The 23,971-nt window shown below is 44.8% G+C and overlaps 1 protein-coding gene across 1 annotated transcript in view; it reads right to left on the bottom strand.

Moving 5' to 3' along the window:
* Positions 1 to 23,018, bottom strand: part of CALN1 (calneuron 1) — a 419,060-nt gene extending 396,042 nt beyond the window's left edge. Inside the window, exon 1 of the mRNA XM_069486834.1 lies at positions 22,896 to 23,018. Within this exon, the coding sequence (XP_069342935.1) occupies positions 22,896 to 23,018 (123 nt within the window). The remainder of the gene's footprint in view (positions 1 to 22,895) is intronic.
* Between the last annotated feature and the right edge of the window lie 953 nt (positions 23,019 to 23,971).

Genomic DNA, 23,971 nt, shown 5'->3' with positions numbered 1-23,971 from the left:
AGAAAATGGAAAAGTGCTGAGACAATCATGGATAGGGAAAAGTTTGCTAAAATAACCTCTCCAAGTTGTTTGTAAACTTTTGGGTTTGACCCCATATGAGTAGATTAATCCAACCTCAAATTGCATCTATAGACTTTGAAAATTGAATAGTAGATTAGACAATGGCCTCAGTGCCAAACTAGTGACTGGTGTCACACATGGGACAGATCTGAATAGTCATGAAACTGAAAACATATCTGAAATTGGAAACACAACCAAAATAAAATTGGTCCAAACTTGAGGCCTGAACCCAAGCAGGCTGACTGCCTGCTAAAACAAAATAAAAAAATCAACACGGTACACAGTATATAAATAAGACCCTGAGTCACATAACAAAATATTCAAGACATCAAGAATACAATCCTAAATTCTCAAAATACAAAGAACCAAGAAAATCAAATATATCTGGGAGAAGATAACCAACATATGCCAATGCCAAGATGACATGGATGTTGGAATTACCTGACAAATACTTTAAAAAGTGGCTGTCATAAAATGCTCCAAGAAGTAAGGGAGAACACTTTTGAAAAGAATGGAAAGATATAAAGTCTCAGCAAAGAAATGGAAGATATAGAGAATGACCATATGAAAGGTTTTGAACTTAAAAATATAATAAAAAAAGACACTTAATGAACTTTGCATGACATAACAAAGGAAAGAACCATGGAATTTGAAAAATCTGTATATAAATCTTACATAAATCTATATAAATCATGCAATCTGAACAACACAGGAAAAAAAGTTGGAAAAATGTAAACAGAGCCTCAAGGAACTGGGGAACAATACTAATACTATTCGTGTTATTAGAGTCCCAAAGGAGAAGAAAAAAAGTATGGTGCAGAAAAAGTATCTAAAGATGAAATGGCTAAAAACTTCTCAAATTTTGAAAAATACAAATGGTCCCCAACTTACAATAGTTAGATTTATCATTTTTCCACTTTACAATGGTGCAAAGGCAACATTCATTCAATAGAAACCGTTCTTGGAGTACCCACACAACCATCCTGGTTTTCACTTTCAGTATAGTATTCAATAAATTTTATAAGCCATTCAACACTTTATTATACATTAGGCTTTGTGTTAAATGATTTTGCGCAATTGTAGGCTAATGTAAATGCTCTGAGCAAGTCTAGGGTAGGCTAGGCTAAGCTATGATGTTTGGTAGGTTAGATGTATTAAATGCATTTTCAATGTAATGATATTTTCAACTTAGGATGGGTTTATAGGGACATAATTCCTTGTAAGTCAAAGGGTATCTGCATTTATAAACCTACAGATTCTGTAAGCTCGTGATTCACAGAACTGTGGGTTTCTCATGAGAAATCATGAAGGCCAGAGGGAGTGGGAAAATATTTTGAAAGTACTGGAAGAAAAGAATGTTTAACCAAGAATTCTATATCCAGTGGAAATATCTTTCAGGAATTAAAGTGAAATAAAGAGATTCTCATATGCAGGGAAACAAAGGGAATTTATTGCCAGCAGATCTGCACTAAGAGAATTGCTAAATGAAGTTTTTCAGACAGAAGGTGAATGATACAAAAAGGAAACCTGAAACATTGGGAATGAAGGAAAACAGCATAAAGGTAAATGCTCAGGTTTAATGTAATAGACTATTCTTCTATGGAACGTTTAGCAGATGACAGTGAAAATTATAACATTACCTGATGGAGATTCGAATATATAAGACAACTACGACATAAAAAGAGAGAATAAAGGGACGTATGTGGTTGTAAGATTTCTACATTCCACCTGAAGTGATTAAATACAGAGTGACATCAGTGAAAACGGCAGATAAGGAATTTCAAAATTCTGCCTTTCCACAAAAACAATAAAACAACTAGAAAAATGGACTTGACTTTTTTGAACTCTGGAAACTAGTCAAAAGCTTGCAACCACCCAGAAAGCACTTATTCAAGGAAAATGGCTGAATCTTGGTGAGAACAAGCAGCTTTGTGGGATGTTAACTTAGCCTGTTCTCTGCTCCCCACGTCAGTAATAGTCTCGAAATGACAGGCCACATTCCCAGTGCTGTCCCAGAATGGACCTCACTCACAAAGAAAAATGGCTCCCTTGAAAAATGGCTCAAAAGGCTTGACTCTGTCTCACCTAACTTGGGACCCAGTACCAAAGCCACTTCCAGGAGTTGTTGGTTGAAAACATTTACAGGCAGATGTTTTAGTTCCTGCTGCTTGAGCCAATGGATAACATTTGGGACAAAAGACTAATCAAGACATTTATGAGGAAAGCCTAGGAAATAAAATGCTTTGGGGGGAAAGGGGGCTTTGAAAAGCTCCAACATATTCCTGGGTATTTAGAGGTCCACACCCATGCCCAGGATGTGAGTCTGCCCAGGAAGGACCTGGGAAGGCCCTAAGCACTTATCTCTGCTGACCTTCAGGATCTACGCAAGCAAGAAGCGAAGACTAAGGCAGACTCAGCAGCTTCTTGGCTGAAGGTTGAAGAGCCTTACAGAGCTCTTCCGCAAAGACAGGAAATTCAAGGTTCCAGGAGTTTAAGAATATCTCTGTTCACTCATTAGCTGACAACTAAGCTAGGAGAACAGGGATGTTAGTGTTCACACATGACAACAAATACAAACTTTACAAAATTAATTCAGCTAAGTTACTAAACAAACACACAACAATTAAAATAAGCAGCAACAACAAACCCTGAGAAGGGGAATCTACTTTTATGACTTACTCCTTTATAATAGTCAAAATGTCCACAAGACATGCAAAGCAACAAGAAAATTCGATCTATATGGCCCACAGAGAAAAAAAGCAATCAACAGAAACTATCCTTGAGGAAGCCCAGATGTTGCACAAGCTGGTCTTAAAATTCATATGGAAATTCAAGGCACTCTGAATAGCCAAATAACCATGAAAAAGAGACAAAAGTTATGGGCCTCATACTTCCTGATTTCAAAACTTACTACAAAGCTGCAGCAGTCAAAACAATGTGGCATTGGCATAAGGATAGAAATGTATATTAATGAAAAATAGAATTGGAAAGAAAAGGCAAAAGTTTAGAAAACCTATTTAAGGAAATAATTGATGAAAACTCCCCTAGTCTAGCAAGAGATTTAGACATCCAGATACAAGAGGCCCAGTGAATACCAGGAAAATAAATTGCAAGACGAACTTTCCCATGACACACAGTCCTCACACTGTCTAAAGTCAACGTGAAGGGAAAAATCAGAAAATCAGCAAGAGAGTGTCCAGTCTCTAAAGGAAACCCTATCAGGCCAACAGTGTACTTCTCAGCAGAAACTTGAAAAACTAGAAGGGATCGGGAACCTATTTTCAAGGTACTTAAAGAAAAAAACCTGCCAACTTCAAATTTATATCCTGAAGGAATAAGCTTTGTAAATGAAGAAGAAATAAAGTCTTTCCCAGGCAAGCAAACACTGAGGGAATCTGTCACGAGGAGACTGGCACTACAAGAAATGCTCAAGGGAGTTCTGAATATGGAAACAACAGGCAGAGGTTCACCATCGTAAAAACACATGGAAGTGTAAAACACACAGGTCTTATAAAACAGTTATTCAAGGCAGGCCGAGGAAGAAATCAAAGGACACCATGACAGAACTCCACCAAACCACAAAGGCAGAGATAGGGGAAAAAAGAAAGAATATGTAAAACAACCAGATAACAAAAAACATCATGACAGGAACAAAACCTTATATATCAATATTAACCTTGAACATAAATGGAATAAATGCTCCACTTAAAAGACAGAAAATCAAAAAAGAAACATTGAGCTTTAGACCGAATGGATTTAACAGATATTTATGGAATATTCTACCCAAAAACTACAGAATATATATTCTTCTCATCAGCACATGGAACATTTTCCAAGATAGATGGTATGTTAGGCTAGAAAACAAATATGAATAAAATTTTAAAAATCACAATCATGAGCATATTGTTCTGCAGTTAATGTTTTTGTCTGCTTTTAAAAAAATCAGGATAACACTGGCTGCAAGTGATAAGTTGAGAAGTATTCTGTGCTTTTTTGAAAGAGTTTATGTATAAATGGTATTGTTGCTTTGACAGAATTTGTTTAGGAGAATTCACCAGGGAAGTTATCTGGCTCTGGAGTTTTCTTTATGGGAAGATTTTTAATTGTAAATTCATTTTTTTTAATTGAAGTAGGACTATTCAGGTGATAGATTTATTTTTGAATGGGCTTTGGTGGTTTGTGTCTTTTAAGGAATTCATTCATTTCATCTAAGTTATCAAATTTATTGGCATAAAGTTATTCATAATATTCTATTATTATTTTAATATATAGACTCTATAGTGATACCACCTCTCTCATTCCTGATCTTGATAATTTGTGACTTCACGTTTTTTCCATGATTGATCTATTGGAGGTTTATCAACTTTATTGAACTTCCCAATGAACTAGCTTTTGGTTTCATTGATTTCACTTATTGTTTTTCTGTTTTCTATTTTATTGATTTTTGTTCTGATCTTTACTATTTTATTCTTTCCTTTAGATCTATTTTCTCTTATTTTTTCTGTTTCTTAAAAGTAGGAGATTATTTTACCAGTTTGAGAGCTTTCTTTTTTTCTAATATGGATATTTCGCGCTACAAATTTTTCTTTAAGAACTGCCTTAGCTGCAACCAACAAATTTTGATGTATTGCATATTTATTTTCATTCAATTCAATGTATTTTCCAGTTTCTCTTTTGAATTCTTCTTTGACTCGTAGGTTATATAGGTAGAAGAACATTAATTATTTCCCAAATGTTTTGGGAATTTTCTAAATATCTGCTGGCCAGAGAACATACCTTGTATGACTTGAATTCTTCTAAAGTTATAGCCACAATATGATCTATTCTGATAAAAAGAATGTGTATTCTGCTGTTGGTGGATGGAGTGTGCCACAAATTCTCATTATGCAAAGTTGAATGCTAGTGTTGTTCAAATCAAGTTTGTGATAGTGTTGAAATCTCCAGCTATCAGTGTGGATATGTCTATTTCTCCTTAAAATTCTATCGGTTTTCACTTGATGCATTTCGAAGCTGTGCTTGTCTGAGGTCTTCCTCCCTGGGCTGGTGCCTGGAAACTGTCATCAGGCCGTAGCCGGGGCAGCCACCTACTCACTTCACTGTCCCCTGCCTCTCGGGTCGCACTGTTCTTCCTCACCTTGCTGTAGTATCTTGAAAATCATTGTTTCGTATACTTTTTCAGTTTCTGTTTTTGTTGCTATTTTTTTAGGTGAGAAGATGAACCCAATTTATGTTATTCCTTCTTGACCAGAAGCAGAAGACCCCTAAAAGCCCATTTTTGAATTATTCGCAATTGTATTTGAACAGCAGAAGCAATCTCAGGGAATGTAGGAAAGGATTTGATTCAGACTGACTATCTACTTCTGTTATAACTCTAGGGAAAGCCGGTTCTAGACTTAAGAGTACCTAGGAAAGCTAATAATTTGATTCCTCTTCAAAATGGTTTTCTTTCAGTATTTCTCAATGTTTATTTAGTGGGGAAAACGGGGACTTGCATTTATATTTTAGAATTAAATACTTCTCTACCTTCAATTACAGGTACCGAATGAAAGGAACACTGCAAACTTTTCACTTTTGAATTATTGTTAATTCGTGTGTTTTGCCATCCTACATAGTTGGTTAGAATTAGTAAATCTGAAAAATAGAGAAATACTTTAAATGAAATTGATTTTGAAGTCTTATTCAAAATATGATTTAAAACTAGTGTTGCCTACTCTTTTGGCCTATGGCAGAATCTATTAGGACTCATGATATATCTATGTGTTGTGTTCTCTTATATTTCCCAACCTCTCTTGCAGTTGGATTGGTGCCAGGTGGCTAGCTCTGGCCAATGAAATGTGTGCTGAAATAATATGTACCACTTCCAGGTCAAAGCAATTAGAAGCTGGTGCATCCTGTCTTTCTCCTCCGCCGTGTACCTGGGGGGCCCTTTCTTTTACCCCATAGTGTGGCCACAAGATGGGGGAACGTGTCTCCATTTGTATCAGACTTCACAGGAGTGACACACACATTTTATTTATTAAGCCCCTAAGCTTTTAGGCTACTATGACAGATTCTACCCTAATAAATGCAGATTATTCTTATTTTCTCTGATAATACAACAATTTTTAAAGGATGTATTGAAGGGTTAAACCTCAAATAAAGTATATCGAATTGATGACAATGATAACAGGTAACAGTTAGGGGTGCATGCCACATGCCAGACATTAGCCAAATGTGCTCTATGAATTATCTCAATTAATATAACAGATATGCCAGAAAAGTCACTCAACCTCTGTAAATAGCACCACACCATACATTATGCTGTTTCAAAATTCCGACTGACTAAGGCACCCAGTTCCAGGCAATTATCAGTCATTCCCTGGTCACAGTGTTGGTGACATAGACTAAGTTTCACCTTGAAAACACATTCACAAAATATCCAGCAGAGACAGGACACCACCTATGAGGACTTTTCTTCATACTCCTTGTTTCAATGAGAGCAGGACCCATCGATATTTTATCGGTTATATAAGGTGCTGCTTATGGAAATCCATGTTGACGCCACCATGTTTGTCATTATTTCAGAAATGTTGTAGCATTCCCTCTGTCCGTCTGTTTACCTGTCTCTGTGTCTATCCATCCATCCCCTGAGCAGCTTTCCAGGCCATTCGTCTCTTCACATGACTCCGACACTAGGAAATGGAGGCTTCGGGGACCTGAAGACCACATGGCCACCTCCCAGGGGCACGAGAATATTTCTGAGACTGCCAGCATCGTGTGCAACTCTCTCCCCACTCACTCGCTCTTCTTTCTGCTTCGGTTCACTGCAAGTCTCACCATGCAAGAAATCAAGTATGCCCGATGGTATATGCCACGGGGGTGGGGTGGGGGGGAGTGCTATAAATAGGATATTTGTTACTGAAATATAATGTGGGAAAAACATCATAGATAGAAAGTTGGGCACCGTATGCAAGTTGCTTTTATTAATTTTATAAATTCTCCTACAGAGTCAGATAATCCAACAGTCAGAAAAAAGACCCCACATGGGTCGCACAGCCCGGTGCCAGATGGTTATCAATCAAATGCCACAAATCAGCAAATGCCAAGCTTCGGTGAGGACGAAAAGCAGACGCGGGGCCTATGAGAAGACACTGCAACACGCCGGAAGGGAGCCATTGCCCCACAGTCTCAAGGAAAGAGTCTGTTCCTGAGAACGACATCCTAAGAAACAGAATCAGATTTTAGAAACCAAGTCCCAGGGGTCACCCTCCAGGATGCAGGAAGGCACAGCCCTTGTGGGACAGGGGCAGATGCGGCAGGCAGAGAACACACCAAGGTGAAGGGGAGGAGCAACCAGGGAGATGAGGAGAGGAAGGAAACATCCAGCAGCAGAATAAAACTCACACTAGAGGCGATAAAGAGTAGATGTTGCATTGACACAGAAACCAAAGCTTTGATATAGGACAAAAACTAGAAGAGTTCTCCCTGAATACAGAAGAAAAGGACAAAGGCATGAACACATTGGGAGATTTGTATTAAACATTCTGGGCAAAGAATGGAGACACAACCTAAGAATGATAGGTGTTCCCGAGAAATAACCAAAACTATAAAACAGGTCATGATTTTAAAAAAAAAAAAGGATTTTTTTTTTCCCAACTGATTAAAGAATAAGTATGAAAATCAAAGTGGATCACAATTTTCTGGCAAAATAGATGAGACTCACACATAGATAGGTGCTGGTAAAATTTTTGAAATTGAAGCATGAGGGGGGAAATAATCACTGAAATGTGTAGGCGAAAAAACCCAAAGCAAAACAAGAGCAAAAACACAAGCCTCTTGGAAGGACTCTAAGAGGAATCCAAGCTGCGAGCACTGGCGCAAAGCCCTTCCGCTGACTGCAGCGCGGCCCGCGGGCGCTGCCCAGCTGTGACCCAGCCGGGGCCGCAGCCACGGAGATCAGCAATAGAGAAACTCTCCTGTTGGCATCAGAAACTCTCCTGTTCACAGGAGAGGAGGCATCTCCTTAATGACGAAAGATGATAAAAGGGCAAAAATGACAGCCATCGGGCAGGAGTAAGGAGAAACCCGTGCACATAGACGCGTGACAAACAGCTCTGGAGGGTCTGGGAGGCTTAAGTTCCCAAAGAACGAGTGACAGGTTGTCAGAAAAATGCTGGCTGGTGACTGTTCTTGGAACTGCATTTTCTAGCTCGAGTCTGTTTTCAGTTAGAATGGGACCCTGGGAGAGCAGGACCTATGTGATACTGTCTTCGCTTATGTCCCCAGCAGCTGGCACAGATGGGCCTTATATAACTGCAAGTACGTGACCCCATCCTAACCCCCAGGGGTGCTCTGGGAAGGGGCGGAGTGCGGGAGTCTTTATACTGAGAAAGAGAAAAAGCTCTGTCTAAAAATTGGTTCCTGCCCAGTAGAGAGAAAAAACTCACGCTTTTACATCTTGTTTCTAATCCGTAGTGCAGCTAAGGGTGGGGGTGTAGAGCAGTAGGCCTGTTGTCATATTATTGTCACAATAATCCCCCTGTCTTGTGCACAGTTACATTCCTGGGTGTGATCTGGAGAAAGAAGGAGGTAAAATGCTTTATCCATTATGGGCAGGGGACATTTTTGCAGATTATGTTGCCTTTAACAAAATAGTTTTCTTCCTTTACATGGACTTATACTAAACTGCCTCTGAGAATTATCACTTGTCTTTGGGGGGTGAGTGAGTGTTTGCGAGTGTGTGCATGCATGCGTGCGTGGTCTCTCCCACACCTACTCCCAGGACATCAGAAGACCACAGAGAGAAAGAATGAAAAGTGTATGTTGACGTCAATAAATGGTGCTTGAACAACTGGATATCCATGTGTAAAAAATGAACTTAAAAATAAGCAAGAAAGAAAGAGAAAAAATCTGAACCTAGACACAGAATTTATGCCTTTCATAAAAATTAATTCAAAGTGGGGCATAGTGGTGCATGCCTGTAGTCCCAGCTTCTCAGGAGGCTGAGGCAGAAGGATCGCTTGAACCGAAGATTTCAAGGCTGCTGTGCGCTTTGGTCGCACCTATAAATAGCCACACCACTCCAGCCTGGGCAACACAGCAAGACCCAATCTCTAAAAAAAAACAGAAAACGGAACAAAACAAAAACCAAAAACCAAAATGGATCATAGACCTTAATGTAAAGCATAAAACTGTAATACTTCTTGAAGAAAATATGGGAGAAAATCTAGATGACCTTGTATTTGGTAATGAGCTTTGAGATAAAACACAAAAAGCATGATCCATAAAAGAAAAAAATTGATATGTTAGACATTATTAAGATTAAAATTTCCTGCTCTACAAAAGACACTGTTAGGAGAATGAAAAGACAAACCACAGATCAGGAGAAAAATATGTGCAGAACACATAGCTGATAAAGGATTTACAGTCAAAATATACAAAGAAGTCTTAAAACTCAACAATAAAAAACGAAACAACCCAATGGAAAAAAAAATGGGCTAAAGATTTGAACATACACCTCACCTAAGAAAAATGTACGGGTAGCAAGTAAACTATGAAAAGATGCTCAACGTCACTTGCCATAGGGAATTGCAAATTAAAACAGCAAGATATCACTATATACATATTAAAATGGCTAAAAAAAAAAAAAAGATAATACCAATTGCTAGCAAAAATGTGAAATAACAGGAACTGTTCTCCTTGCTTGTAGGAATGCAACATGGTACAGCCACCTTAGCAGACAGTTTGAAAGTTTCTTACAAAACTGAACATAATCTTATCACACAATCCAGCAATCATGCTCCTAGGTATTTACTCAACTAGTTTGAAAATATAAGTCCACCCAAAAATCTGCATGCAAATGTTTATAGCAGCTCTATTCATAATCACCAAAAACTGGAAGCTACAAAGATGTCCTTCAGTAAGTGAATAGATAAGCAAACTGTGGTACATCTATAAAAAGGAATATTAGTTAGTGATAAAAAGAAATGAGGTATCAAGCCAGGAAAAGACATGGGTGGATCTTACATGTATATATTTAAGTGAAAGAAGCCAGTCCAAAAAGGCTACATACTCTATGGTTCCAATTAAGCAACATTCTGGAAAAGGCAAAACTATAGAGATCTAAAAAGATTGGAGGTTGCAAGGAGTTCAGGGAAAAGGGGGGAAGGTCGAATAGGTGAGGCACAGGGTGTTTTTCAGGGCAGTGAAACTATTCTGGATGGCACTGTAATTGTGGATACATGACAATATGTATTTGTCAAAACCCGTTGAACTTAAGCACCAAGAGTGAATCTTAATGTATGCAAACTTTTAAAAATACTGTAGGTCAATGAAACCCAGGAAAGAATGCAAAATGTGACAAATCAATCTGTATTACACGTGGTATGAAACGGCCTCCGCCCTCACCGAGGAGGGTAGGAGAAAAGTGCTGACTTCAGTAGCTTTGGGAGTGAGCGGAGTCTGTAAAACTAAAGCTGAAGGAACTACACACACGTACCTTAGCTGATAAGGTTGTCTCCCGTGGGCGTATGGATTGACAATACTGATATTACTACACACGTATACTAGACTTAATTAAGTAATTAGGTGGTGGATGGTAGGTGCAGGTTGCTTATTGTTGGAGTGGGAGTTTCCAGTAAGGAAGGCAAGGATGCTAGCATGTTCCATGTGGTATGAGATTAGAGCTGGAGACATCAGTATAAATCCCCCAGTAGCAGCAAGCACACTAGTGCCCAGATCTTAGTGTCTAACACCATTCTCTAATAAAAGAAACCAGGGAAGGAAACTGGGGCAGGAAATATACAAGATGAGCTTGGGGCATCTCACAGTGCTAGAAAGGAAGTGCTCAAAGCACAGGAGCCAACAGCTCCCCCAGTGGTCAGAGGTGCAACGATTTGAACAACAAAATAAATAAAGTTGTATTCGATTATAGCCCAAAGTATAAAATAAATATCCATGAGTCCATACTTATGTCAATACATGATGGAAGGAAGGAAGGAAAGGAAGGAAGGAAATCTTCCTTACAAAAGAATTCCAAATCAGTCGTCTAGGTCCTCTGCCCTCATGGGGCGGGAGCAGAGCTCCCCTTTGCTAAGTGTGGTCCGTGCAAGTGATTTCCTCCTGATGAATACAGTGTGGAAAGAGGGGAAAGTTGCAACTCTACGGTAGAGAAACCTGACAAACACTACCTCAGGCAGGTGATCAAGGTCAAAATCAATGGTGATAATCATGTTGACAAGATGTGTACTTCACCTCTGTCATTTTCCTCCCCAAAACCCATAACCGCAGTGGAACCATGAGAAAACCATCAGCCACATCCCAGTGGAGAGACACGCTACAGTACACCCAGCCTGTGCTCTTCAGAACTGTCAAGGTCGTCAAAAATAAGAACAGTCGGAGAAACTGTCACAGCCAAGAGGAGCTGTACATTTAGTTGTCACCAGGTACAGAAGGACAAATACCACATGATCTCGCTCACGTGGAATCTAAAAAAGTTGAGCCTGGCGTGGTGGCACACATCTGTAGCCCCAGTTATTCAGGAGGCTGAGGCAGGAGGATGGCTTGAGCCCAGGAGTTGGAGGCTGCGGTGAGGTATGATCAGGCCACTGCGCTCCAGCTTGGGCGACAGAGCGAGACCCTGTCTCGAAACGAAACAAAATAAAACAAACAAAAAAAAAAGATAAAAAATCAAATAAAATACAATAGTTTATCTCCTAGGAGTAGAGAGTAGAACAGTGGTTCCCAGGGGCTGGGGAGGGTATTGGGGTAGGAGGGCAGGGAGAGGTTACTCAATGTGTGTAAAGTTACAGGTAGACGGGAGGAATAAGTCCCGGTATGCTACTGCACAGAAAGGTGACTATAATTAACAATAATGTACTATATATTTCAAAATAGCCAGGAGAGAAGATTTTTTAATGTTCTCACCACGAGAAAAACGAGAGACGTTTAAGGTGAGGGATATGTTAATTATGTTGATTTGATCCTTACACAATCTATACATGTATGGAAACATCACATTGTAATCCATAAATATGTACAATTATCATGTGTCAATTAAAAACAAAATAAAACTAAAATAAAGGGCATGTCCTCCCATCTCCCCGTAACACGCATACCAGACTTATTCAAAACGCTAATGGGGGATACTGGATGTTGGGTATACGGGAACTCTCTGCACGACCTTCACAATCTTCCTGCAAATCCAAAACTGCTGTAAAACAATTAAGGTTTTTTTTTAAATTTAGTCTCATATTGTCTCCCCCATCTGAGGCCTCTCCCTAAAAGACAGACTTCAAAATGTGTAGGAGAGCAACGTGGCTCATACAATCCATGTGCTGATCCTAGGTATATGCAACAAATACCTGTTGGTCTCCAGGGTGATGTGTCTTGTCACCTGGTCACAGGTGTCCTGCTGGCCTCCAACCCTGAAATTTACAACTGGCAAGTTTGGCTCCTTCTAGCTGGTGCAGTGTTTTCAGGAGCGCTGGTGTCTGCCTGGACTGCTTGGCTTCCTCTTGCCTCTGCATGGCTGTAGGTCCCTGGGTCTCTGCCTTGCCCTCCGTCTAGGCCTGGCCCAGTTGGCTACGCCATCCTCTGTTCTGGGGACACCGTGGCATCCGGCTGTTCGCTCGGTGTCGCTGCTACACAGCAACTGAGTGAGACTCGGGGGCCCTGCCCCATCCCACTCTCCACACGTTCTCTGGACGGGGAGGCAGCGTGTTGGGCAGGTGCTCTGCCTGGTGGGCGCCCAGGACCCCCAGTGAGGGGCGAGGCAGGAGTCGCTGTCCTTGGTGCCCACCCATACACCTCCTGGGGATGAAGCCCAGAGAGATGGAGGCAGGAGATCCTTCTAGTTCTCCTACCTCTTTGTCATCGTGTTCTTCTCCCCCCAAACTTTGAACCAGAAAAGGGGTGGAAGTTTCTTCCCCTCTCCTATATCACATCCTCCTCCTTTCTGGCTCCACCCTCACAAGTAAGCCTTAAAGATTGTCAGAGCATCTTCTCTACACAAGGAAAAGAATTCAAAGATCTGCGTCTTCCCTGTTACACTTTAATTTTGCAAGTTTTCTCTGCCCAGGAAGCTTGGCTTTTAAGTCTAATGTTTCCCTAAGAAGTAAAATAGCTGTTGTTCTGTTCTGGGATAAAAAGTTTCTTGACGTGAGCCCAGGTTGAAATCAGATACTAATTTAAAAGGAAAATTTACATATTTGCACTAGTTTAATATTTGCCAAAATATTATTGCCATGGCCTATGGCCGGAGTGCGTTAAGTTCTGTGGATTGGCCGGGTGGGAGAGGCAGTCAGAGGGAGAGAAGTCCTGCAGCAGGGGGCTGGGTTTCCTAGAGAGGCGGCACTTGCCCTGGGCAGGCCTGGAGAAAGCGTCACTGGCTCTGAGCTGTGGGAGAGCAGAGCTACCCTGAGGCAGTGAAAGATGGCAAAGAAACCCGCCAGCCAGGGGCCTGAACATAGAATCCTAGGGGTCCACAAGTTTGGATGAGAGAGAATACACCTTTATTTTCTTTAACCTCTAAATTAAATCTAGCATCTTCTTCAATTATGAATACAAGCCACAAGGCACAGTGAAATTAACAATACCTGTGACTTGCCACTAATATTTCCTATCATGCTATAGCTGTCTCAATTATTTCCAAATGTTGTTTATGTTTACCAAGACAGCACTTCAAACTTATGGTGGTTATTATACCCACTGCGAGATCTTACTATTGAATGCATCAGCAAGGAACATATGTATTATTCTATCACACATTTGTTTTATTTAATATTCTGATACTATACTTAAATATAATTGATTTCTATTGTTGTCACCTCAAGTCTTCTATGTTATGCATTTACAGGCATAATTCACAAGCCTCAGCGGACTGCCAAAGGGATCCATGCATCAAAAGTACCCTTGAAGTATTTTTTTCTGACTCTAAGAAGATTTCTTCATACATCATAATTTTTCCCTACGTTGAAATTCCCCAGTTATTCCCAAGCCTTTGGTAAAATCTGATTTATATACATCTGCTGTGTGTTAATGGAGTTGTGGAGAATTGAGAGAGGATGAATCCAAGGAAATTTCACCCGCCCCACTCACGTTCCGACTCCAGAGGCTGGTCACTCGGTAACTGCGGCGTGTTGGAAACATGTGGTGGCCCCGGCATCCCAGCTGTCAACCTGAGGTGGGGCTGAAGAGTGCTGAGCCGGGGCTGGCCTGGCTAGGTTAGGATAACATGAAGAGACAAACACTCTTTGAACATAATAATGTTCAAAGGTATCCACAGGATTCTCAGATCATCGGAAAGCGTCTTGTCTTGACTTCCCCCAAAATCCTACCCTTTCATGTCACCCAGCAGGAAACCAGAAGGTCCGGAAAGAAGCACATTGCCAGGAGCAGGTAGCAAAAGGATCCAGGATGATGAAAAAGTGTGAAGTTTTAAAACATGGCCTCCAAATTCTTTGCCCATCTCCCATTGAGATGTGGCGTCTATACCTCCACGCCCTGCATCTGGGAGGATTTGCACAGCTTTGATCCCGAGAGTATGGCAGAAGCGATGCTTATAAGGTTAAGTCATAAAAGGCCAACCAGGTTCCATCTGGTTCTCTTGGAAGTCTCATCTCTGGATGCTCTCTTTGAGGATGCTCTTCTCAGAACCCACACGCCAAGCTGTCAGGAGCACAAGCCACATGGAGAAGCCATATGTAGATGCTCCTGGCTGAGCTAGTTCTTCAGCCATCCCATCCCAGGCACCACACATGGAAGTGACCAAATCATTCCAGCCCCCAGCCATCTGTGTTTTTCCAACGGAGGGGCCAGACATCATGGAACAGAGACAAGTACTGAATTCCTAACCCAGAGGCTCCGCGAGCACAAGATGGTGGTTGGTTTATGCACCTGAGTTTGGGGTGGTTTATTACAAAGCAACAGTAACTGGACTAAGACGAGACAAGAGGTCTAGGAAGAAAAGGCTCCTTTCATGGTCACGTGGATCATGGGTGGAGAACTGGACTTTGCTCCAAGAGGAGAGCCTGGGGAGGGGCTGCTGGTGTCTCCAGTGCCCTTTGGACTCTGTGATGAGCAGGAAGGACTTGCACCTGGGGCAGTGCTGCGCCGCGAGGTCTCCTGCTGACAGCAGCCTATTTAGGGCATGGACTCCATTGACTCATTGCTCTCCCCGCCCCACTTTCTCAATAGGAGCAAAATGATCAAGTCAAAATTTGGTACAAACTAGGAATGTGTTAGATGAATTTAATCTATCTCAATGATTCTAAATTTTTTCATAAAAGGGCTTCTGATGATAGAAAATTGTGGGATCATAGCCCAAAATAGCCCAGCCACAAGCAAGAAACCACCTTCGAAGTCTAACTTTTTTGCCTTAAAAACTATTAATAGCATTCCACACAATGACGTATCAAGTTTTGTTTTAATAGTACATCTTAAATTACCTGTCACAAGGTGAAATGGACATTGCATGAACATGTATCCCATTCACCCTGCGATGTCAGCTACGCTCCGTCTGTTCCGTCCGTTGCTGAGCACTCCCTGCCATCCTCCTCCCCCCCCTCCGTGCAGGTGCCAGAAGGACAAGCTTATGAAATCCTAGAAAGAAACCAGGTGCCCAGGGGCCAGTCGATGGGCTTACTGACCGCGGAGCACTTTCAAAGTCATGCTTATTAACATCGATATTATGACCAGCGAGGGGGCGCCGACCCGGGAGGTTAATCATCAACTGATTAATCATTGATGTTAATCATCAATTTTTGGCATGCTTTATTAGGAGAATCACAAAGGAAATAAGTGGATCGTGGGTGAAAGGAGGATTTCCAAGAGATTGGGTCAGAGAATCTCTAGGAGGGTAAAAGAGTGACCAAAATTTCTTAGCTAAGATCATTTGTAATATTTTCTGCAGAGTCCAGGATTTGCACTTTGGCTGTGCCTATAGAAGTTTTTCTTCATGAAGACTGCAGTCTTGACTCTGCACCCCTCACTCCCTCAGGGACACGACTCCATTAACTCTGGGCTTCCAGTGCGTCCTCTCTGCTGCCTCCTTCCCTCCCACTCCCGTATCCCCTGTCCTCAAAAGTCCTTCCCTTGGGTGAATTGGTACAGTAATTCTGGAAAGCAATTTGGCAAAATCTAGCAAAAGGAAAAAAATGCACGTTTTTTGACCCAGATGTTTCACTTCTAGAAAATTTGTCTTTACATATGCTTGCACACGTGCACAAGGATGAAAGTTGCAGTGCTGTTTGCAAGAGGAAAACCAGAGAGCAACCTAAACAGACATCAATAGAGGACTTGTTAAATAAATCACAGTGCAATAGAAAACGATGTTGGTAATAAATTGATAATAAATGGAATTGAGTGAAAGTAAAAAGTTGCAGAGCAATGTGATCACATTAATAATAATGAACTGTGCATATTTGGATGTGTTTATTTATTCTAAGTGTATTGCACAACATCGGGGGTACCATTTGCATTCTATTCTTGTTTTATATGTGAGTGAATGGTGTACTCTGGAGCGGTATACCTTCATCTCTGTGTGTGTGTGTATGTGTGTGTATGTGTGTGTGTGTGTGTCTGTTGACATGCTCCCGGGCACACCCTGAGCTTGTATGTATCCTAGCACATAAACTCTATGGTAAGGACTAATCCGTCTTCCCCATGAGCCTGTAAACTGCATGAGGAAAGGGATTATTCATTTTTTTATCCCCAACACCCAGCCAGAGCCTGGCACACCAACAAATGGTACTTGAATGAATAAGGGTGTAATATTCACTGGGCCCAGAATATGTCGGTTGTCTACTATTTTGCATTGATCTGAGAACTAGGCACGCCCCAGGAGAAGACATAAACACTTAGTAAGTGGTTTCTAGGCTTCTACACACACACACACAGTCTCACTTACACCCGGTATTCCAGGCTCAAATTCCACTTGGAAAAGCTGAGTTAAAGATAAATCATTTTCTTTAGTGCAGGGCACCTCTAAGATTTTAACGTGCCTTGATATTCTCCAAGAGGTAGATACAGTATGGAGCGTCATTTGAATATACTGATCATGAAGCACCTTTAGAGGAATATTTATTTACACTGATGTTCTGAGGATCATTAATCTGTAATACGCTGCATTAAAAGAACCACAAAGGAAGTGAATGGATCCTGTGGGAAAGGAAGATTCCCAAGAGATTGGGTCAGAAATCTCCAGAAGGGTGAAAGAGTGATTCAAAGTTTCTTAGCTACGATTATTTGAAATTCCAGTTGGGTGGCTGAAAGGGAGAAGGAAAGGAAAGAGGCGAGATTTGGTTGATGGACCAGGTGAGCGGAGTGCGCCTGCTGGGCTTGCTTGGTGGCAGCCAAGTCCCTCCCCACTGGGGCTTCTGGGAACCTGGCAGGGCTTGTCACTGAAGGAGCCCAGAGAGCAGATCTCCAGGTTCTACCTGGGAAACTTCTGATTTAGCAGGTAGAGCCTGCAAACATATTTTTTTAACTCACCGGATAAATTCTGATGAGCTAAGTTTCGAGCTGGCCACTGCCTGGCCTTGCAGGCTCAGAATCCGATCATCACTGGCTGATGCGGGCAGAGGCTGCATTCCCTGACGTGAAGGAGACAAGGAAATGAAAGGTGCAGAAATAGAGCAAGTTAGGCGATTTTTTCAAGAAGTTTGAAGGAAATAACAGCTTTTATAAAAAAAAAAAATGTGAATGACATCAGAACAAATGTTTATGCCTAGGGGAAGAAAAAGAGCTTGGGGATTAGGACAGAGAGGATATAATTGATGGAATAAGGTCCCTGAAGAGAGTGTGGCCAGGAACAGATGTCTGAGCACATGAGGCAGGTGGTCCTTGGACTGGTGGAGGGACTGATGGGCAGGGAGGGGCAAAGATGGACTCGGATGCAGAAAAGGTGACAGAAGGGTGGCCAGAGAGCCGAAGACATATCTGCCTGGGGTCTTTGTTTTTATTTGTGACTGAGGAAATGACACCATGCTTAGAAGACTGAGTCGGGTCTAAGCAGCCATGGAGCCCTGACCACTACTGATCCCCACTGGGGACCGCGTGGGGTGGAAGGTTTCGAGCATGGAGGGTCATCTATCCGTGTCCCATGCCCATGCGGAATTTTCTCTTGGAGCGCTCCACATCGTGAAGTAGAAGCAACAGAAAACATCGCCGAGAAGGTTCTGCAGAGAGGAGCGTGGCAGTGCGAGCTCTCAGAGGGGCCACGTTCTAGAGAATGAAAAGATCAAGGTGGAAGCCATGGGAGTGAAAGAGTGGAAAGAAAGTCGCTGGTGTTGAAGTTGAGGTGACACAAGGTAAGAACGTTGCCGGGTCACCCCTGTGCTCACCTGTCTCCCCCGTATGATGCCAAAACTCGGGGCAGATACAGGAGTGCCCGAGCTGGGGAGGTATGGCGGCAGCGAGGGGTGACGAGAAGGAAGCAGGTGGTGGCAACAAGGACAGGTAGGAGGTGGATTTGCTCCTCAGTGGGGAGAGATCTTTACACAACGGTAAGGAACCACGGCGTGAAGGTCTACCGGTAGCCCCTTCAAATGAAGGGTCTCACTGCTCCACTCGGGGGTCCTGGAGGGCCTCCTCGTCCTTCCCCCACCCCCAACACCCTTTTCCAACCAAAGTTCATCCTCTTTGTACTGGCATTTCCCCTAAGACTTGTTTTAGAAAAGATTTTGCAAGCAAAAAAGCTGGACACCACTGATTTGGCCCAACCCTTCCACGGCAAGCCAAGGATGAAACCAAGACCTCACAGTGAGCTGGTGGAGGACCCGCTGCCGCCGCGTCCTGCTGGGCGCCACGTGGAACGCGCGCTCCCCTAGGACGCAGCCCCTGCAGTCAACGCGCAGCGTGGAAACATCCTGCTAGGGCTGGTGAGTCCGGTACTGCTGTGGGCCGGCAGAGCGGAGCACCGCAGGGAGGAAGGAGCATGGGCCAGAGTGGAGTGCTGGACGTCCCTGGACACCTGATAGGGACAGGGACAAGAGGCCTGAGGAGGATAACTAAAGATAGGCAGGGAAGGGAGGGAGGCCGGCTCAGCAGCCAAGCAATGAAAGTTGAGTTTCTGCAGCCTCTTGCTGTGCGGGACCTTAAGCCACGGGGGAGTGAATGGGTCCTGTTTATGTAGAGACTCTTTTTATAAGCTATTCAGAACAGGGGTGGGAGGGAGAAATAGAGAGAGAAAAATTCCCTTTGAATTTCCATTGCTTTCAGAGTCAGCAATTTAATGAGTCATGCATTCTAAATCCTTGCTTTGTCTACACGTTTTCATTTCAATATACCAAAAAACACTTTGTTTGGAACAATGGTTATTTTTAGATCATATATCAATAGGGCACATCCATTTCTCCCCATATGAGAAAAGCTTCCTTTGGACTGAGCTGGGTGGCACCACAGTAGTAGGGTTGTTTACTTAGCTGCCGTTTGTTGAAGCCACCTGGGCATCTCTCCATTCCCTGGAGACTCTTCTAGGTGGCATCGTGTCGGCCCCACTGGCCATCCATGAGTCAGCTCCAGACCTGGTCCAGACAGCCCAGATCCCATAGTTTGGACAAAAGGAGAGGGACCTGTTCCCGGCCTCGCAGCCAGGGAACCAGCACTGTGACAGGCTAGGGACAGCCCAGGTCTTCATGGCTTTGCTCGCTTGTGGGACTCCTCAGGGAAAGGAGTAGAAGAGAAGGAAGTCCCCATTGACAGGTCACCTCCTCCAGATACACCGTGAGGAAGCCTGGCCACACCTTAGCAAAGACAGGACCGGACAGTCTGGGACTTCTGCCGTGACCGAGGCTGACAGGTGGGAGGAGAACGGTTGGGAGGAAGGGTGGCGGTAGGGAGGGTGGTGTCCTGCGTCTCCTGTCACTGCTCTCTGCACAAGGTCTCTCTCTCCACACTCCACTGCAGTGTCCCCAAGCCGGCTTTGTCCCTGCTGCTGCTTTTGTTCCACCAGTGACCGTTCACTGATCTGGGTCTCATGGGACCACCTCCTTAAAGGCTCCAACTTAGAGCCTTGATAGCAAACATCTTACTAGCGCTTCATGCAGTGCCAGCCAACTTCAAGAATGGGATATAAAACCAGTATCTCAAGGAACCAGGGTGAGGAGGCTCCCCACTTCCTGGTCATCGCCCCTCCCCCTTTCCATCCACCTATTTATTGTGGCAGCCGCCAGATTCCTGCACCTGGCCCTCCTCCCCTGGACACTGTTGCTTTGGTCAGGAGTGGGCGGCCATGAGCTCGCTTCCCCGGGCGTTTGGATTTGAGAACAGGCTGATGCCCCATGGAGACTGGCTGCCAACTGGGCAGCTATTTGACAGTGGTCATTTCCATATGGACGAGAAACCAGAGAGATGTAGCTTTCTCGGGTTTTCTACAACCCGCTAGGCCCTCCTTCCACCCTCCCCTGGGGCCCTGCTGCATCTCTGTGCAGGAGACCCCCTCCGCCCACCTCCCCCCTCCGCCCACCTCCCCCGAAGTCTTCCTGACACGTTTCCCTTCTTACTTCCGAGAGCCCCGCTGCCGTTCTGTCGTTCACAGCCACAGGGCTCTAGGTGGCGAGAAAGTCAGCTGGAGGGGGAAGATGGGACACTCCAAGGGGACTCCGCCTGCTTTCTAAGTTTGCCTACCCCGCCCATGCCACACACGGCCACTCAGGCCACTGTAGCAGGTAAGTGGTGGCAGCTCTTTGAGGTTTGGGGTCTGAGGAGGTTCCCAGTGCTCTGCAGGTAACCCTGGTACCCACAGACACCCAGGCTGTGCTTTATCTGAAGGAAGGTCCCAGCCAAAGAACTGAAGGGCAGAGGCCATGCATGCGGACAGGCTTCACCGCTGGGGCTCGGGTGGGAACACGCTCCAGAGGGTCTAAGTTCCCTCCCCCTCCCTCCACGTCCAACTCCCCGGTGCTGAGACACTGACCACAGAACACCCTCCGTGGCCCCATCTCATGCTTCTGCTTTGCAGCTGTCTCTCTCTGCTTGCTGCACACAAAAAATAAATCTTTGAGAAATGTGTGGGCTTGTCCCCAAGGAAGGAATAAGCAAAAGTGTGCTGTGTGTGTGCACGAGTGTGTGCACAAACGTGTGATGGGAACACAGGCCAGCAGGCCTAGAGACCCTCGGCCCTGGGGGCCAGGAAGAGTTCATGTTCACCCACAGAGGAGAAGCTGATGCCTTGGGAGAAGCAGACTGAGCCACCACTGCCCCCACGGACAGGTGAAACTAAACTGCCTCATTCATGCCGCTAACAGCTCCAGTCAAAAAACTCGAAATCCCCCAAACACAGGAAAAAATGGGGAAACGTTTTTAATGTGGGAGTCTGCCGAGCAAAAAGGGTCTTCTTTGTCTGTTTGCTGTAGGATATCTTCCTCTCCACGAAGGCAGACAAATGCCCTTTTCCTCTGTGGCATCAGCCATGCCTGCCATTTGCCATGGCCCCAGTAGGGCTTGCAGAACCGTGGCTCTGCCCCGGTCCTCACCTCCTTCCCTCAACACACCCCCACCCCCTTCCCAGGGGGAGTGCCCGGCACCCTATCACTTATCCCAGGCTGGGGGAGTCCAGCCAGGAATTCCACCCTTGGGCTGGACCATGCCTGCTGGGGGGGGTCCTCTCCTGAACGGACGAGCTGGGATGGGGAGACCCTCCCAGGACACCCCCTGACCCCTGGCCGCCTTCCCGAGCAGTACCTCGCCCTGAGCCCGCCCTGCAGTGTATGTCATTTCCAGCTGCACGTTGTCTGTTTCTAGACCTTTCCTCAGAGTCGATAAGAAGGGCTCACCCTACAGGTCAGCATGCCCTTGGCCAGGAGGCTTGTCAGCTCCTACCCTTGGCTTCCCAAACACTCAGTTATGCTGGAGAAGGTTCTGGATAGTGTCTTGTAGAATCCTGTGCCTGGGTCTGCAGTCTAGCCCCCCAAATTCTAGTAGAAATTGCTGAAAATTAGGAGCTATAGTCACCCAAAACACTTCCCCTTCCTTTTGTCCCTCATAAGCCTCTCTAAACTCATTGCACCCACCACCAACACTTTGAGCTGCCGCCTGGAGCTGGTGGCAGAAAGGGCTGAAGGTCCCCCTCTGTGCAGCCCTGGCGGACAATTTCAAAACGTACCCGCTTGCAGGACTCACCACAGACCAGCTCCTTGGTACCAGCATCACACACAGCAAAAGTTCCTTCCATACCAAACCACCCAGAGATGAAATTCCTCTTGAGCTCTTACAGCCATGAGTGTCTCCAGGGGAAAGAAAAAGAGCCAGATCAAAACCCCAGGAGAGCCTGTGGCTGGGGAGTGTGAAACCTTCCCTCGGGCCTGCCCTCCTGGTCCCTAAGCAGGCAGAGGTGGGACGGCCCAGTGGTCAGAACGCACGTGCCGGATTCAGAGACTCGGGTAGGAGTCCTGCGTTGGCCTTTGCTGTGTGATCTGGGGCAAGTTGCTTCCTGTTTGTCTTAATTTTCTCCTGTGAAAGTGAGGTGAATAACGCCCTCATGGGCTTCCTGGAGGATTCATTGAAATTATCTATACGAAGTTCCCACTTCCTCGCTGCTCTAAGTCCAAACCCTGTAAGTTGCATCTGTTGTTATTAATATTTCTAGCAACAAGCACCCCCCTCCCTGCCGATCAGTTCCTGATAGAGTCAGTTTGCAAACCCATCCCCGCGCCCCGTCCACACGTCTCAAATGTAATCGATGGAAACTGATCAGGCTGAAGAAATAGGATAAAATCTCTGTGCCCGGCTGGGACGGCTCCGCCCCCGGGAGCACTTCCCAGGTGCACTTTCCACGGATCCTGCTCTCCTCCCAGACCCCGCGCCACCCCCCACCTGAGGGCTGCAAAGCAACCTTGGTCCTGGGGTTCAGGGGAGACTTGCCAGCTGGGGAAGTCGGGGGCCTGGCTCCTCCGCGGCTCCTCTCCCCCTCGGGGGGCTCCTCGGGCCCCCTTTTCCTCATGCTCAGGCTTCCCCTCTCCGGGTTGCTCGGGCAGCCGCATCGGGGGTCCAGGGCGATGGTCTCAGAGAGATTTGGGAGCACATCAAAGGAACGTCAGCGAAGACACTGAGACTCTGCAAGGAGTTGACAGAGACTTACTGCCTGCACAGCGCTAGGTGGTTTTCTCAGTCAGTCGCCTGAATAATTCACACCCTCCCTTCCGTGTTTACACAGGACAATGGTAGAAACACGATCCTGGCACAAGAAATATAATTACAGTTGTGACAGATGTCTAGTTATTAATAAGGCCTCAATGTCACCAGAGGCTATCACACAACAAACCAATAATGTGCCTTTGGAACCAACCTTGATATTTACAGGTAATTTTCCGTCCACGCTCCCAGGGGCTTTGCCGGGTGCGAGCGAGCAGGGAGGCGCGACAGCCAGTGGGTTGCAGCGTGCGAGGAAGCCCGGCCCCTCCCCAGCATCATCGGCACTAAGACAGCCACAGAAACAAAGTGGGGTGCAGAGTTGGAAAGTGCCATCTTACGGAGAGGACTCTTGCTGTCACAAGCCCAGGTCAGTGTCATCCTAACTTCCTGAAAGCAGGGAACATCTAAGAACAGCTCCAGTCCAGACCTGTGGCCCATGTGGATAGGATCTCTGGGTCTGCTGGATGTCACCAAGTGGCAACTTCCTTCTGCCTCCCCCTGACATCGGGCTGCCCCCTACTTGCCCCTTACAACTCAGCTCAAGTGGCACCTCCTCTGAAAAGCCGTCCTGGCCCTGGCCTCTTCCTTGGCAGGGTTAAGACACCCCTCATCTCTGCCTACTTCCGTTGTTTGTCCACAGTCTCTGTCCCCGTCCCCCAGCACTGCCTTGAGGCAAACTCCAGACAGAGGGTGATTCACATACACACTGCGCGGCGTTCAAATTTAGGCAGGGACAACCTTAAAATAATTGGTGCTCAATAAACATTTATTGAACTAACGTTTAGTCAACATTAGCTCCCTT

The sequence above is a fragment of the Eulemur rufifrons genome, chromosome 14 (genome assembly GCF_041146395.1).
Source record: "Eulemur rufifrons isolate Redbay chromosome 14, OSU_ERuf_1, whole genome shotgun sequence".
Taxonomy (NCBI): Eukaryota; Metazoa; Chordata; class Mammalia; order Primates; family Lemuridae; genus Eulemur; species Eulemur rufifrons.
This window is presented reverse-complemented; position numbering and strand designations above follow the sequence as displayed.